General features: G+C 39.3%; 1 protein-coding gene across 2 annotated transcripts in view; it reads right to left on the bottom strand.

Moving 5' to 3' along the window:
• Positions 1 to 1,664: 1,664 nt before the first annotated feature.
• LOC122668105 (ATP-dependent Clp protease proteolytic subunit-related protein 4, chloroplastic) overlaps positions 1,665 to 13,615 on the bottom strand; it is a 36,186-nt gene continuing 24,235 nt past the window's right edge. Inside the window, exons 4-8 of one of the 2 annotated variants that reach the window (XM_043864679.1) lie at positions 10,378 to 10,504; positions 10,138 to 10,215; positions 2,296 to 2,409; positions 2,147 to 2,217; positions 1,665 to 1,785 (exon numbers count right to left, since the gene is read on the bottom strand). In XM_043864679.1, coding sequence (XP_043720614.1) covers positions 1,680 to 1,785; positions 2,147 to 2,217; positions 2,296 to 2,409; positions 10,138 to 10,215; positions 10,378 to 10,504 — 496 coding nt within the window. In that variant the 3' untranslated portion in view covers positions 1,665 to 1,679. Of the gene's footprint in view, positions 1,786 to 1,939; positions 2,218 to 2,295; positions 2,410 to 10,137; positions 10,216 to 10,377; positions 10,505 to 13,615 lie in introns of those variants that run through there. The other variant, XM_043864687.1, reaches the window with a different exon arrangement.

Below are 13,615 nucleotides of genomic sequence, written 5' to 3'. Positions count from 1 at the left end.
ACATTTTACTAGATCACTAAATAAGATGATATGGAATATCCTTCCATGGGTAATGGTATATATATATATATTTTTTTTAATTTAAATTTATTTATGTAAATATTGGAGAAGCGAATAGAAGATCACATTTGAGGTAGGTAACCACTTATCCAGGCCATCCAATTCAAGGGTCCCTGGTATAGGACTAAAAGTCTCATATACTTTTAAGAAAGGCCCGAAATATCTATGAAAGAAAACACTTGGGAAGAGAAGGGGGGGGGGGGGGTTCATATAGATCCAAACATGAAGTTTCTTACCTTTTTGGGGTTTATATATATCTTTCCTATTATTAAAAATATTAGGATAAAATTTCCTCCTATAGATTTATCTTTGATAATTTGATACGTCATGATGATATAAAATATAGATTTTTCTTATTATAATTAATTTTTTTTCCTGACTTCAATTTTGTTCACAATACCAGCAATTGAAATAATCTGACTATCAAGCTGCCCAAAGCAACCACAACACAAGCTCCTGATTAGGGATGTAAATGGATAATCGAAAATCCGAATTCGATTAACATCCGTATCCGTTTAGAGACATCAATATTTGTTTAGAGATATACGGAAAAAATTCCAAATACTCTGATAAAAATCCGTTCGGAAAAAAATCCAAATACTTAATAATAAAAAATTAAGTAAATAATGATCTTGAAGGTTTTTGAAGATTCAATAGGTAGAAATGGATCGTGTGAATTGTATCATCTAGGGGGAGGAAGGTCCGAATTACACAAGGCAGAGATGTAAACGGATGGTCGAAAATCTGAATTCGATCCGCATCCGAATCTGTTTAAAAGACTCCGTATTCAGCCAGAGAATATCTAGACCCGATCACATCTGATCCGTATCCGCCATTTACATCCCTACTGCTGATACTAAAAAATTATAAAATTAGCCGATGTCTCTCCCTAATCAAGTTTAGGGTCTATTATTATGGTATTAAATTGCCCCCCTATAGTATTTCAATCGAGCAAAGAAATACCCACAATTAAAAAATTAAAAAAGATAAAAATGGAGAATGGGTATAATATCAATTGTCTTCAACCTCCAAAGAATTGATCATATTAGTGGTGAGGTTAACCAGTGACCTCTCGTTCAAGTTCCAGAAAAAAAGGTCGTTGTCCCTTGCCACATGGAGGCAGAGCAAGGCAAAATTGGCACAAAAATTGGCTTTACTTACGCGTATAGCCCACATTTGCATATAGCTGTGGGAATTCTTTACATCTCCCTCCTACACTTGTGAGGTTTGAGCAAGAGAGGAAGACACAGAGGACCAACTAGAATGTAGTGGTGACTGGTGAGGGTTGAAAGTGAAACTATATATTATGCAAACAAGAATGATTTCAAAGGCAACCAACTATCTCAATGCGGAAACAAGCCATAAGGCAGGTGCAATGTGTAACCCAAAATTACTAAACAATCAAAGCAACCACTTTACCACTCTTTCCAGATGTCACATAACCCCCAAGCTGTTGAAGCTGCATAATATATGCACCACTAGCCCACATAGAAGTAACATTGCTTTCAATACCTCCCTCATGAGAAAGCAATAATAATAATAAGATGTGGCAATGAAACAACAATCCATTATCTTTCACTTCCAGAACCAGCTCGCACTTACCATTATCCATAGGTTTGTTAAGAACAGGAACTGATGTGCTGTAGGCATAGATACGGCAAAGGCAACTGATTGCGACTGAAATTTGGAAAGTTCATTTGAAGCCACAAAAGGGCATGACATGCTCTTTATGATAAAACTTGATCATGAGAGAATTCTTGAATCCTTTAGTCAACTGATTAACGATATTGGTTTACAGTCGACTGCGGCTTCGTCAAAAATTGTTCAACAGTACTGATAAAAGACAGCGGTTAATCATAAGCACTGCAAAAACAAGCTCCAAGGGTGCGGGATAATATTATCGACAATTATCTAGGAATAACATAAATAAAGACTGTCCCCGTTGGACAATTGATTGAAACTATTTAATTTTATCATACAATAATACAGTTCAGCTTTCAGTCACTCCAGACCAGATGATGACTTGCAACTGCAAATTATCAACTGTAAAATTGCCTCCATAGTTCTACTGCCCAGCAGAGTTTACGAAATAAGTTGAGCCTTTTTCAGGTCAGAAACAACTCCACGATCTTCACTGCCTCTTTCATTGTACAGTACCTAAAAGATTTACGGGATCATGCAAAGTTTGTCGTAAGAACATAAGGAAATGATTTTTATTTTTTTCACTAATCTTACCTTATCAATGATACCATACTCAACCGCCTCACTAGGACTGAAATATTTTGGACGCCTGATATCCTCCTCGATCTGCTCAGGTGATTTTCCTATATGCCTTGAGTAGAGATCAACCTTGAGAAGAAATATAATAGTTAGATGAAGTCGGCTTCTCAACAGCATATACATAGTTTAATGAAAAACACTTATATGGCTTGGAACAGTGACACTTTTATTTAGAAACAAATTGACCTAAGCAATCATTTTATTCGTGTTGTTTTTATCAGGATATAAATTACAGAAATTTACAAGGCAGTAACATTTTTTCCCCCCAAAACTACATTAACAAAAAAGGATTAGCTAATGAGATTTTAAAAATTAATACATATGCCACGAAAAAAGTTTCTGTTGAAAGGTCCAGCTAATAATCTAAGATTGGTGTTTGTCCATGCACAAATGGAAAGAGATGACAAAAGGAAACCCCGAATGGAGGTAATTGTATCTCAATATCTCACAATGTGATCACATTCCTATAATCTGCTGGTAATATATCTTGCATGGGGAAATCAGCTAACAGTAATTTATGACTTAGCCAATCCTACCGTGTGGCTCTTATTCTTTCCTTTCCTTCTTTTTTTTTTTTGGGGGGTTGGGTGGGGGAGGCGGTTAGTTTTGACATTGCTGTTTCTTGGAGTTCTTTGTTGTTGTTGATATTCTTGTCATAGCCTTTCTTATTAATAAAATTGTTAAACTATCAAAATATATAAAAGAAACACAAAATCGCGGTACTGGTATCTGACATTTTGGGATCTTGAATGTTTGACACTGGTAATTCACCTCTTAAGAAGAATCTATGCAACAAAGTTGCTTGTGAATTTCAGTTCCACTCTCCAAGTCTAGGTATATTAGAAAATTAATACCCACAAGAGGAGAGTTTGACTTTCAGGTCCAGTCTGAACCTTAAAAAAATGGGTAAAACAAAAAATTGGTTCAATTTTACACAGTTGATCAGCAAAGGGGAAATTGCAAACTTTTATCTACAGATCCAACTCCCATGATCATAGGTAGGATGGCAAAAATCGGACACAAACCGATAGAATTGACCATTACCCCTAATGGTTAGGTTTCGGTTTGGTCCGGTCTGAATCAATGGGTGTTTGATAGGATAGACCAAAAAAGAGCATCCCAGTGCACAAGGCTTCCGCTATTGCAGGGTCTGTGAGGGGCAAATGTACGCAACTTTACCCCCTGCTTTGTAGGAGAGGCTGTTTCCAAGTTTTGAACCTGCAACCAACAGGTTGCAATAGCGCAACGGTTACTCGATAGGATAGACCATTAGACCAAATATCGGTTTTTTATCACTACAATGTTTCTTTCTTTCTGAGTTCTTCCTCCGTATGACAGTTTTCTAGCCCTGATAATTGCTCCACAGTCTCTGGGTATAGTATGCTCTATGGTTGCCTCTTCACGAGGATCCTCCATATCAGAACTATCCTTTGACGGACCCCCAGATCATTTGCATAACTTCCATTTGACGAAGTCCTTCAAGACTATTTTCGGGCTTTCAGGCAAGGGCCACTTTTGCCCAGTGTGTCTCAGGAAAATGTCCAACGTAAGGTTGCTACAGTGATCATTATTGGGTATATTATACTCTGCAATTATCCCAGTTAGATCTCTTCTGATGACAACATACTTTAACAATGAGTGAAAATATCTTCTCTGCACCATCTATAAGTAACAGTAATAGGTTCTCACAATCCTCCTCTTCTAAGTCCTCCTCTGGATTCCGAACTTCCTCCTCTTCTAAGATCGAGTACCTCTATGAGATCAACTATCTCCCAGAGAACCAGGTCATTCATCCCACCAATTATCCCCTCATCAATCCCTTCAGTGTTTTCCCAAAGAATCCTGACACAGCAGCAAAAACCATCAAGACTCTTTTCAAAGCCAAGAAAACTCCACCAGATCTGAAGGACATTGTCCAAGCATCCAGATTTCACCAGTACCAAATCCCGGCAACAGAAAAAGAGCAGCTCTTTACTTTAGAGCTACCTTCCGAAGCAGTTAGAAAATGGGTTGCAGAAGGATACACCCATGTGCATTTCAGTGCTATCCGTCTAGCCCTTACTTTTCATGGAAGAAAAGGTCTGCCAGTGGCGTCCAGGTGTGCACTAATAGACAGCCGTTTCAAGAAATATGAACCTGTCGTCATAGCAACCATCCAGACCACTTTGAATACGGGCACTGTATTTTACACCTTGTACCCCAACTTTAATATCCCACTATCAGACATCCATCTTCCTACAGCCCTCAAATTTCAGGTTCAGATCACTGGAGCTCCGCAGGTTTCAACAGCAGTTGCAGCCACTCCATTACCAGATGGCCTACAGGTTGCAAAATCATGCATTTGATGTCCATACAGGTCACAATAGTGATGCTCTGTTTATCCATGTGGACTCAAACCAAGTCCCAACTTGTACTCATGTCCCCAGACAGATCACTCAACTTGAGCTTCTTAAGCTATTACCCGAAACTTCAGTTACAGCTTATGAACAGACACAGCAACCTGAGACTCAACCAGTAATCTCTTCAAACCCTGTTTATACCACTAGACCTGATGGTCAGGTAGAGATAAAAATTTCCCAGACCTCCAGATTTGATGACAGCAATTCCCATCTTTCCTACAGAAATAGACACTTTGCAGAATGTCCCCATCAAAAACTTCCAACCAGATGGACACCCTGACTATGAGTTTGAATCTCCTACTGGACACAAATGGTTTGACATCTGCGACTGCCCAGATTGCTTGACTTCATCAGACGATGAAGATAGTCTTTGGAAGAAGCCTCGAAAAAAGAAGGCAGGTCTTCCTTTGAAAAGGAGCTTTAGCGGCGCTACAGGGAAGGAGACCCAACTGTTGATCCCCTTGGAGATGACCCAGGAAGATACCAGTTTTTGGTAGAAATATGGACCAAGAAAAAGGAAAGCCCCAACTGAGCCTCCACCCCCAGTAACACCTACTTGCAAACCAGCACCAAAACCCTCATTACCACCAGATCCACCAACACCGGCCATTCCTTGTTATACTTTCACCCCCATTGCAGGCTCATCCTCATCTTCTCTCAGAAATTTCCCTCCTACTGCAGAATATGAAGATTCCCAGCACATCAGGCATAAGTGGAAAATTGAAGCAACAAATACTGTCCTTCCCAGCGGACGACAAGAACAGGTTACACCAGTCGAAGCTGCTATGAATTTGCAGAATGAGAATGCACTAATTCAGAATTCATATCTTCATCGTATTGTTCAGAATCAAGAAGAAATGAAAGGATCATTATTTTCTCAAGGATCACTTATTGATAGCCTCCAAAGAGAGATTGAAGCTCTTCATACGGAACTACAACATATTTCAGTTTCAATCCCCACTTTTGAAGAAGCAAGTAGACTGATCCAAGAGAAAGAGTTTGAGAAGAAACATCTTGAAGCCCAATTGCAAAGTCTTCAGAGTGGACAATTTCACCATACCCAACCCTCTCAATTTCCCATACTTCTTCCTATGAGAATTTCCTAGATGCCCATCTACCTACCCCCTATCCTGCAATCCCACCAGTATCCCCCACCTCAACCCCCCATTTTCCTATAGAAATGCTGAAACAAGTACAAAAACAACAGCGGAATCTTGCACCTCGCAAGGCACAGCCACCTCAGCATCACCCATATCGTCCACAACACTCCCCTAGGCCACCTCCACCTCCCTTACAACCTTACACTCCTCCAACCACTCTCCCCTCTACCTCTAGTTCAACCTCCTCCATTGGTGCCATCGAGAATGCAAATATTCTCACTTCATATCTCCATACCTTAGCTATCCATGTCCCTCCAGGCCACTCTGCAACAAGAACAAGATGACACTGAAGACTCTGATTCTGATCCAGAAATGAATAAGTTCAATCTTGAACAATACATAAACCAGACAACTGAGCAACAAGAAGGAGCAGAGAACAGAACAGCTCCTCCACAACCACATGAAACACAGGAGCAGACTGAGCCGATTGTCACAGATGAAACAGATGAGGTCAATGGACCACAAGCTGTCCTCCCTCTCGTTCACAACCCGGAGTACTCCCAGAGGTTTGATTCCAAACAGTTTTTCACACTGGACGGAATCCCGGTATCACAATGGTCCCAACACTTCACTGAATTCACAGCATGGATGACTTCAGAACTCTTGGTTACTGGTACAACATTGCCAGAAGTTTTTGGGCGATTTCTAGCCTGTCTCACAGGTATTCTCTGAGATTGGTTTTTGGCACTCGAACAGTACAGACAGCTTCAACTATTGCAGTTCATTGCCGTTCCCTTCCATTGAAGCTTTCATGGATTTCATGCACAGAGAATTCCTTGGCCCTCCAGAGAACATCAAGGCTAAAAGCCCACCAAGAATTCCTACAGATGAAATGTTGTTCTTTTCTCTGGGCAATCTGGACAAACACTATGCCCGAATGTCAGCAAGATATTATATCATCCAAGGAATGGATGATCCAACCATCAAGAGCAAATAAGAACCAACCATAAGAGCGAAGTGATAAAAAAACCGATATTTTACCTCATACCTCATCTGGTGCTTTTGATTCTGATTCCCTTCTCTCACTGTTCATCCTTTCCCTAGGAGTGGCACCAAAGGCGTCACCGGATGAAAAGGCCATTCATAACCATGAAACAGAGAAGAAAACTGCAACTGGCCATAACCGAAGGCATCGCTGGATGACAGAGCATGAACTGGAGGGTAGCAGTAACCTATTTCCTCACTAGGTGACCCCTCACCAGCGCCTACAACTTCACTAATCCTTTCAATGAGTGATGAGATCCGCAAGCAAGGTGCCTGCAACACCAAAGAGTGGCAGGCAGCGATCTCCGAGCAGGGGGTGAAAAGAAACCCTCAAAATCTCTCTCTCTGTGCACTTTCCTCAGCGACTCCACCCCCCTCTATGTCTCTTAAGCTCTGTATGGCAATGTTCAAAAATAAAATGATTCTCTGGTGTTTTTATGGTTTTGGAACACTTTTGGAACATAACATATATGTGATGTCCGGCCTTTTTTTTGTTCTTTGTTTTCTTTTTTTTGTAACGAACCAGGTAAGAGAAACGGTTTTGGAGCCCTTTTGAGAAACATAAAAAGGAGCTCCAAAGAAACAAGCCTATTTTTTTTGGAAAGGTGATGACAGATTGACGGTGATATACGATTTTTTTTCCCTATTGCACGACTGAACTCTTTACTTTTGCATGAATGCTCGACTCCTCTTGTGACCTGCGATCTTCTCACCCGACTTGCGACTGTGAACTCTTTACTTTAGTGCGAATGCTCAACTCCTCTTGCAACCTGCGATTTCCTCACCCCCAAAATTGCGACTGTGAACTCCTCCCACTGTGAACTACTGATCTCTTCACCCCCGACTTGCGACCGTGTAACTCCTCCGCGCGATCAAGGTTTGTGACCCCACTGAGATCTCCCACTGTGAACTCCTCTTCTCACCCACCTTGCAACTATGAACTCCACCGCGCGATCATCGCTTCTGAGAACTTTCCACTGAAATTTCTCAAATTTGGGGAAAACTGTTTTGCCCTAAAGGGGTATAAATTCTCAAACATCAGGTATGGATAGTGTATTTGCATCTACCATTGCATTTCTCCTTGCCCTAGAATCTCTCTTTCTCTCTTGAAAACCTCAAATCCATGTGTTAAAGTCCAAGAAGTATGGTCTTCCACAGTGGCCAGAACTATGCATGATATTTGGAGATACATATGCAAGCGGTGATGGAGGCATGATCAATCGTAATGCTTTGTCAACTAATGAGTCAATTGACATGGAGGTTAATCATGAGTCTTATGATGAGTCTACTGATGCTGACGGAGTCGAGCCGTTGGGAGACACTCAACCTGAAGCTACCCACACACTGGCTCCAACCCACAGGCATGATAGGACTCCTAATACAAAGAGAAAAATGAGCAGAAACTCTGATCTCTCAATGGCCTGCAGGGTCATTCAAGACATCAGTAGATCAAGGTTGGAGAGGAATGCTAGTATGTCTTGCACGTCAACCTAAGCTGTTGAACAACAATACAACATTACTAGAGCCACAGAAGAGCTCGAGACCGTCAATGATCTAAATAAAGAATTATATACGAAGGCACTTACACGGGTCATGGCTGACCCGCAATGGTGAGAGGCATTCATTTCATGCTTTGCACACCGGAAGACCATACTTCTAAGAATGCTTGGCTGATCATTTCTTTATTCTATTGATGTCTTTATCTGGGTGATTGTAACTTGGATACTTTGTGGTTTTTAATTTGGATGGTTTTAAGGATGACAATGGTTTTAGACTTTGGGGTTTCCTTCAACTACTGCAGTCATAACAGTTTGTGTTATTTTTACTTTTGATGGATGACATAAGATCATATATGAATGCTTTTAGATTAACTTCTTATAATTTGTTGATTGAGTATATTTTTAATGACACTCTAGGAATGGATCATAGCATTCGTATGTCTAGTGCACGCATGGATCAGATTGATAAGGAAGATACTGCAATGTGTATGGCTCTACTACTACATGCAGAAGATTCACTGTAAACTAGAGAGCCTATTCAAGATAGTGCATTGACAGGACCTGAACGTGTACATGATAAAGCATTGACAGGACCTGAACGTGTACATGAGGTCTTGTATGGACAAGTAGATAGATGTTATGAATGAACGAAATGTTTTCCTCAACCTGTGTTGCTTAATGCGAGAGCATGGGTGGTTGAAAGATAATAGGTTTGAGTTGGCGAGCAGTTAGTAATTATAGACTTGTAAGTAGTTGACACGTGTCCGGTTGCCACATTCGCTAATCTGGCTTATGTGGCTAAAATAATGTTCTCAAACATACAAGTCATGAAAATATGTGTAGGGTGGCATTTTATGTAATTTGGTATAAACAAAAGAAATGCTTTTGTTAAGATGCATTCCACAGCATTTGTGGGTACACTCGCAAACCCTTCCCTCCAACTCTGCCCTTCTCTCCCTCCATCTCACTCTGGAAATCTATCTCTCACACATCTGCTGCCGACAACGGCAGCCTCCACTCCCTTGTTCCCCCACTCACCTCTGTTGACTTCTCTCTCTTGGGTTATTATCAGGTCAGTACCGGGTCTGAAACTGCTTTTAGCCCCAGATCAAACCGATATTAGCCCGATATTAAAAAATTGATGAGAGACCGAAACGGACCGACAAATAGCAAATCGATTTTTAAGGACCAATAGCTTATCAGTTCAGTTTGGGTCTGGCATGAATGGTGCCAAGGGCCTCAGTCAGCCAACCGAAACTGAACCATACTGACTGTGCAACACTTCTAATCACACAAGAAGAAGATACTCCATGAAACATGAGAACAACTGGTCTGGTTGGAATCTGGAATGCTACCCAAGGAAATCTCATCTCAATCTTAACTGTCTATCCTAATCATGAGAATTGAAACTCTGACCATCCAAACTGATGCTTAATAAATATACTATACAACACAACAGACTAAGGTCTTATTTAGTAATTAGTAGATTATAGAATAATAGAACTCATTCAGAAGGTTTAGAACATCATAGAAAAATTTCTTCCTTATCCCATTTCCTAGCTTTTCAGGGATCACTGCATTGTGTGCTGATATCCAGACTTCAAGTAGGGAATGGACATTTTTCATAAATGAAATTTCATACTTCTTCCTCATATTTCAGGTCCAAATAGAATGCACCATTTATTAAAAAAAATTGTATGTGCTATACAACAGGATTACTGCATAACTACATTGAAACCGTAAGCGAAATCTTACCAACTCTTTCTTCACATTCTTTACTTCCTTTCTTGCAAGGTCAACATCTGTTGCTTGACCTTGAAACCTTGCAATTGGCTGCATACATAGGGAGAGAAAGATTGTTTTAATATTAAGATCCAATTGAAATATCTAGATTAGCCATATGAAAGATGAAAATGGAAGGTAAACTAGATCATAGTACACACACACACACACACACACAGAGGGACATTAGCATCTTTAATAACTAAGAAAAACCTGCTTTATCATGATGGTTGAAGAGGGCAAAGCAGAGCGGTTTCCTTTGGCACCAGAAGCTAAAAGCAGTGCTGCTTCTCCCCAAGCATTGCCAACGCAAAGGGTGAAAATAGGTGGCTTTACATACCTGCCGTAAAGGAAGCAACTCAATTTTCACTGACCAAAACTAATAAACACTAATACTTCATGGTATGAAAGAATTTGTTTCTAAATCCATACGCATATAAACTTAGCCCTAACATTTTAAGTATATTAGGTTAAATTATCGGTATTGGGTATCGTATCAGAAGTGTGATTTTAAGAGAGGTGTCATATCGTATCGTATCAGAGAGATAGAAGATACGCTAAAAATGCGTATGGAAATTCTTAAGATATATGCAAAATACAGTTTTGAAGCATAAAACACTATAAATAAGTAATATGTAAAACATAATATGTATAAAAAAGAACAAAGCATGATGAGACAAATGCATTCAATTGATTATGTATAAAGGATGAGAACAATTACATGTATTAATACCAATTGTTTAAAGTATTGTATCAGTACCGCATCATATCAGCACCTTAAAGATACGATACGTATCAGTAGATATGGGAGGATACTTAAAACCATGGTGCAATAAAGAATTGCTAGTTCTAACCTTCTGTTTTGAAAGAAATTCACATGCATATTAACTCTAATTTAATCTCTAATAAAATGAATAATATTAAAAAGGAAGAAAGTAAAAAGAACATGCTTCAGTCTGACAAAAGGCCAGACCAAATGAGGGGAATACATGAAACAACAAGAGATAGGTCATAATGGACTCATCCCAAGAGGAGAGCCCAACATCACACTGCACTCCTCATATGCCATTAGCTGATCTTGGCCCCCATTGTAAATTTTTTTTTGGGGGGTACACATAAGAAATGATGAATGTATTTTCCATGCTTCATGGCTCCTGAGTCCAAGTTTGCTGCTTGGAATTGCTTCTGACGTGTGAGACTGAGTTGGCTGCCCAAAGGTATCCATGTCTTCCTCAGGCTATCCTCGATGCGCCAAGATTCAAAAATATTAAACAGATCTTATTTAAAAAAAAAAAAAAAAAAAACTACAACACAATGTGAGGCATTTGCAAGTTAGGACTAAATGAGGCTAATCAAGACGGTCACTCATGATTTGGAGCTAAGACATTAGTTTCTTTGCGGCATATAACGCTCTCACAACACAGGCCTTGAAGCCCCCATTATCAAGACATAACCTAATCCCTTTTCTTGGGAGCTAAATGAAGAAAACAAAGTTAAACAAGAGATTATTTGATGAAAAGAAATGCAAGTTTTTGTTTGGAATTTTGCTACACTTCACCAAGCGTATTGAAGTGTGCTGCTTCACAACTTGCAATGTGGCAGTACATTGGGGGGGTGTCCATGTGATAGAGGACCCCCCCCCACCCATCTCACTAGTAAAATTTTCCTCAAAATGAGCAAGTAGCTAAAAGTTTAAACCAAAGTTCCAAAAAAAAAACGACGATATAATAGCCACCGAAGGAAATGAATATAAGATACACATTGACAACTTAGTAATTTTCAGTCAACTCATCTGCTTATAGACCCAACAAATGAGATGAGTGTGGGCTCCTCTATTACATGGACTCGGTCACGTATTGCCACAATCTGAGCACAGAAAGGGGAAAAAGCTATTCATAAGATGGCTAAAATGAGGGAAAGGAAGAGTAGAGATTTTGACCAATGTTAGATGTATTGAAAGCAATATTTAAAATCTCGTTTCGTTTCGGTGTTTCGGTCTAACCGAAATTTCCGAGATACCGAACTTTCGATGAAATTTTGTCGAAATATGGTATTTTTTCTATGAGTTTTGCTTGGCCATTTGTGGGTCTAAAATGCCGAAATGACCGAGATAACCGAAATTTCCAAAACGAGATGACCGAAATTTCCAAAATTTTCGAAATATTGCATTTTTTCAATTTGAACTTGCATTTCGTTTCGACTCGACCGAAATATTCGAGATTTTGACGAGACGAAACAAGTTTTTGAACTATGATTAAAAGTGAAGATGGAAAAGTACTAATAAGGGATGAGAACATTAATGAGAGATGGAAAGATTATTTCTACAGCTTACTAAATAAAGACATTTTGAGTGACAGTATCCTGGAAGTCTACATTATCCATCAAGACACCACATGTCGTAAATAAATATGAAAAATTTGGGTGTCCGAAGTAAATAAGCCTTTAAGGAGGATGAAAATAGGCAAAACACCAAGTCCAGAGAGGGTCCCAATAGAAGAGTGCAAGAGCTTAGCAATTTGTGCTTTATCTTGGCTAACTAAGCCGTTTAATAAGATTATGAGCACAAGGAAAATACCATATGAATGGAGGAGAAAAATTGTGGTACTGATTTATAAAAATAAATGTGATATTAAAAGTTGCAATAACTATAAAAGCATAAAACCATAGTTCAAAATCTTGCTGAAATTTTGGATATTTCGGTGGGTCTGAGACGAGATGGTAGGTCAAAATGAAAAAAATACAATATTTTGGAAATTTCGGTCTAAAAAATGCACTATTTCGTCAAAATTTCAGTTATTTCGGTATTTCGCTCTATTATCGAGAATTGTGTGGCACTAATACCGAGAGAAGAAAGGAGAAAAGAGTAGTTTGGTAAAGCTGTTTTATTTATGTTTTCTGGGTATTTTACTGTTATGCCCTTAATGGGATTTCTTTAATGAAGAAAAGAGGGAGGAGATTGAATTAATCTTTCTCCGCCAAAAGTTTCACCATCGTCTCTCTCTCTCTCACACTTGGTTCTCTCTGTTTCTCCTTTGTTTTTCTCTTCTTTTTTTTCATATTATTTACATGGTATCAGAGCTATAGGTACTGCTTACCACTCTCTTTGATCATCTTCTTCTATTTTCTCAAGCCTTTTGTTGATATTGAAGAGTTAGTGAACTGTTGTAAGCTTTTGCGCCTTCTCCTACCTTTTTTTTGAAGGGGTGCAGCACCCTATGCTGCTTTTGGGACTATTTAGAGACTAGTTCATGTTCTAAATTAAGAACTAGGTCTCTCTTTGTGTTTATGGGTGATTGATGGAGTGAAGATTGCATTGACAGTTGAAGAATAAAATCGGCAGCACCTGACAGTGTTTTTGAGATTGATTTTTCCAGGGTGAGAAATCGATTTTTTGGTTGAAGTTTTGGACTCTCTTTTTTGTTGACTGGATTTTTGGAAGCTACTGGGGCAG

The sequence above is a fragment of the Telopea speciosissima genome, chromosome 1 (genome assembly GCF_018873765.1).
Source record: "Telopea speciosissima isolate NSW1024214 ecotype Mountain lineage chromosome 1, Tspe_v1, whole genome shotgun sequence".
Taxonomy (NCBI): Eukaryota; Viridiplantae; Streptophyta; class Magnoliopsida; order Proteales; family Proteaceae; genus Telopea; species Telopea speciosissima.
Note: the sequence above shows the minus strand (reverse complement) of the source record. Positions and strands in the feature narration are given on the sequence as shown.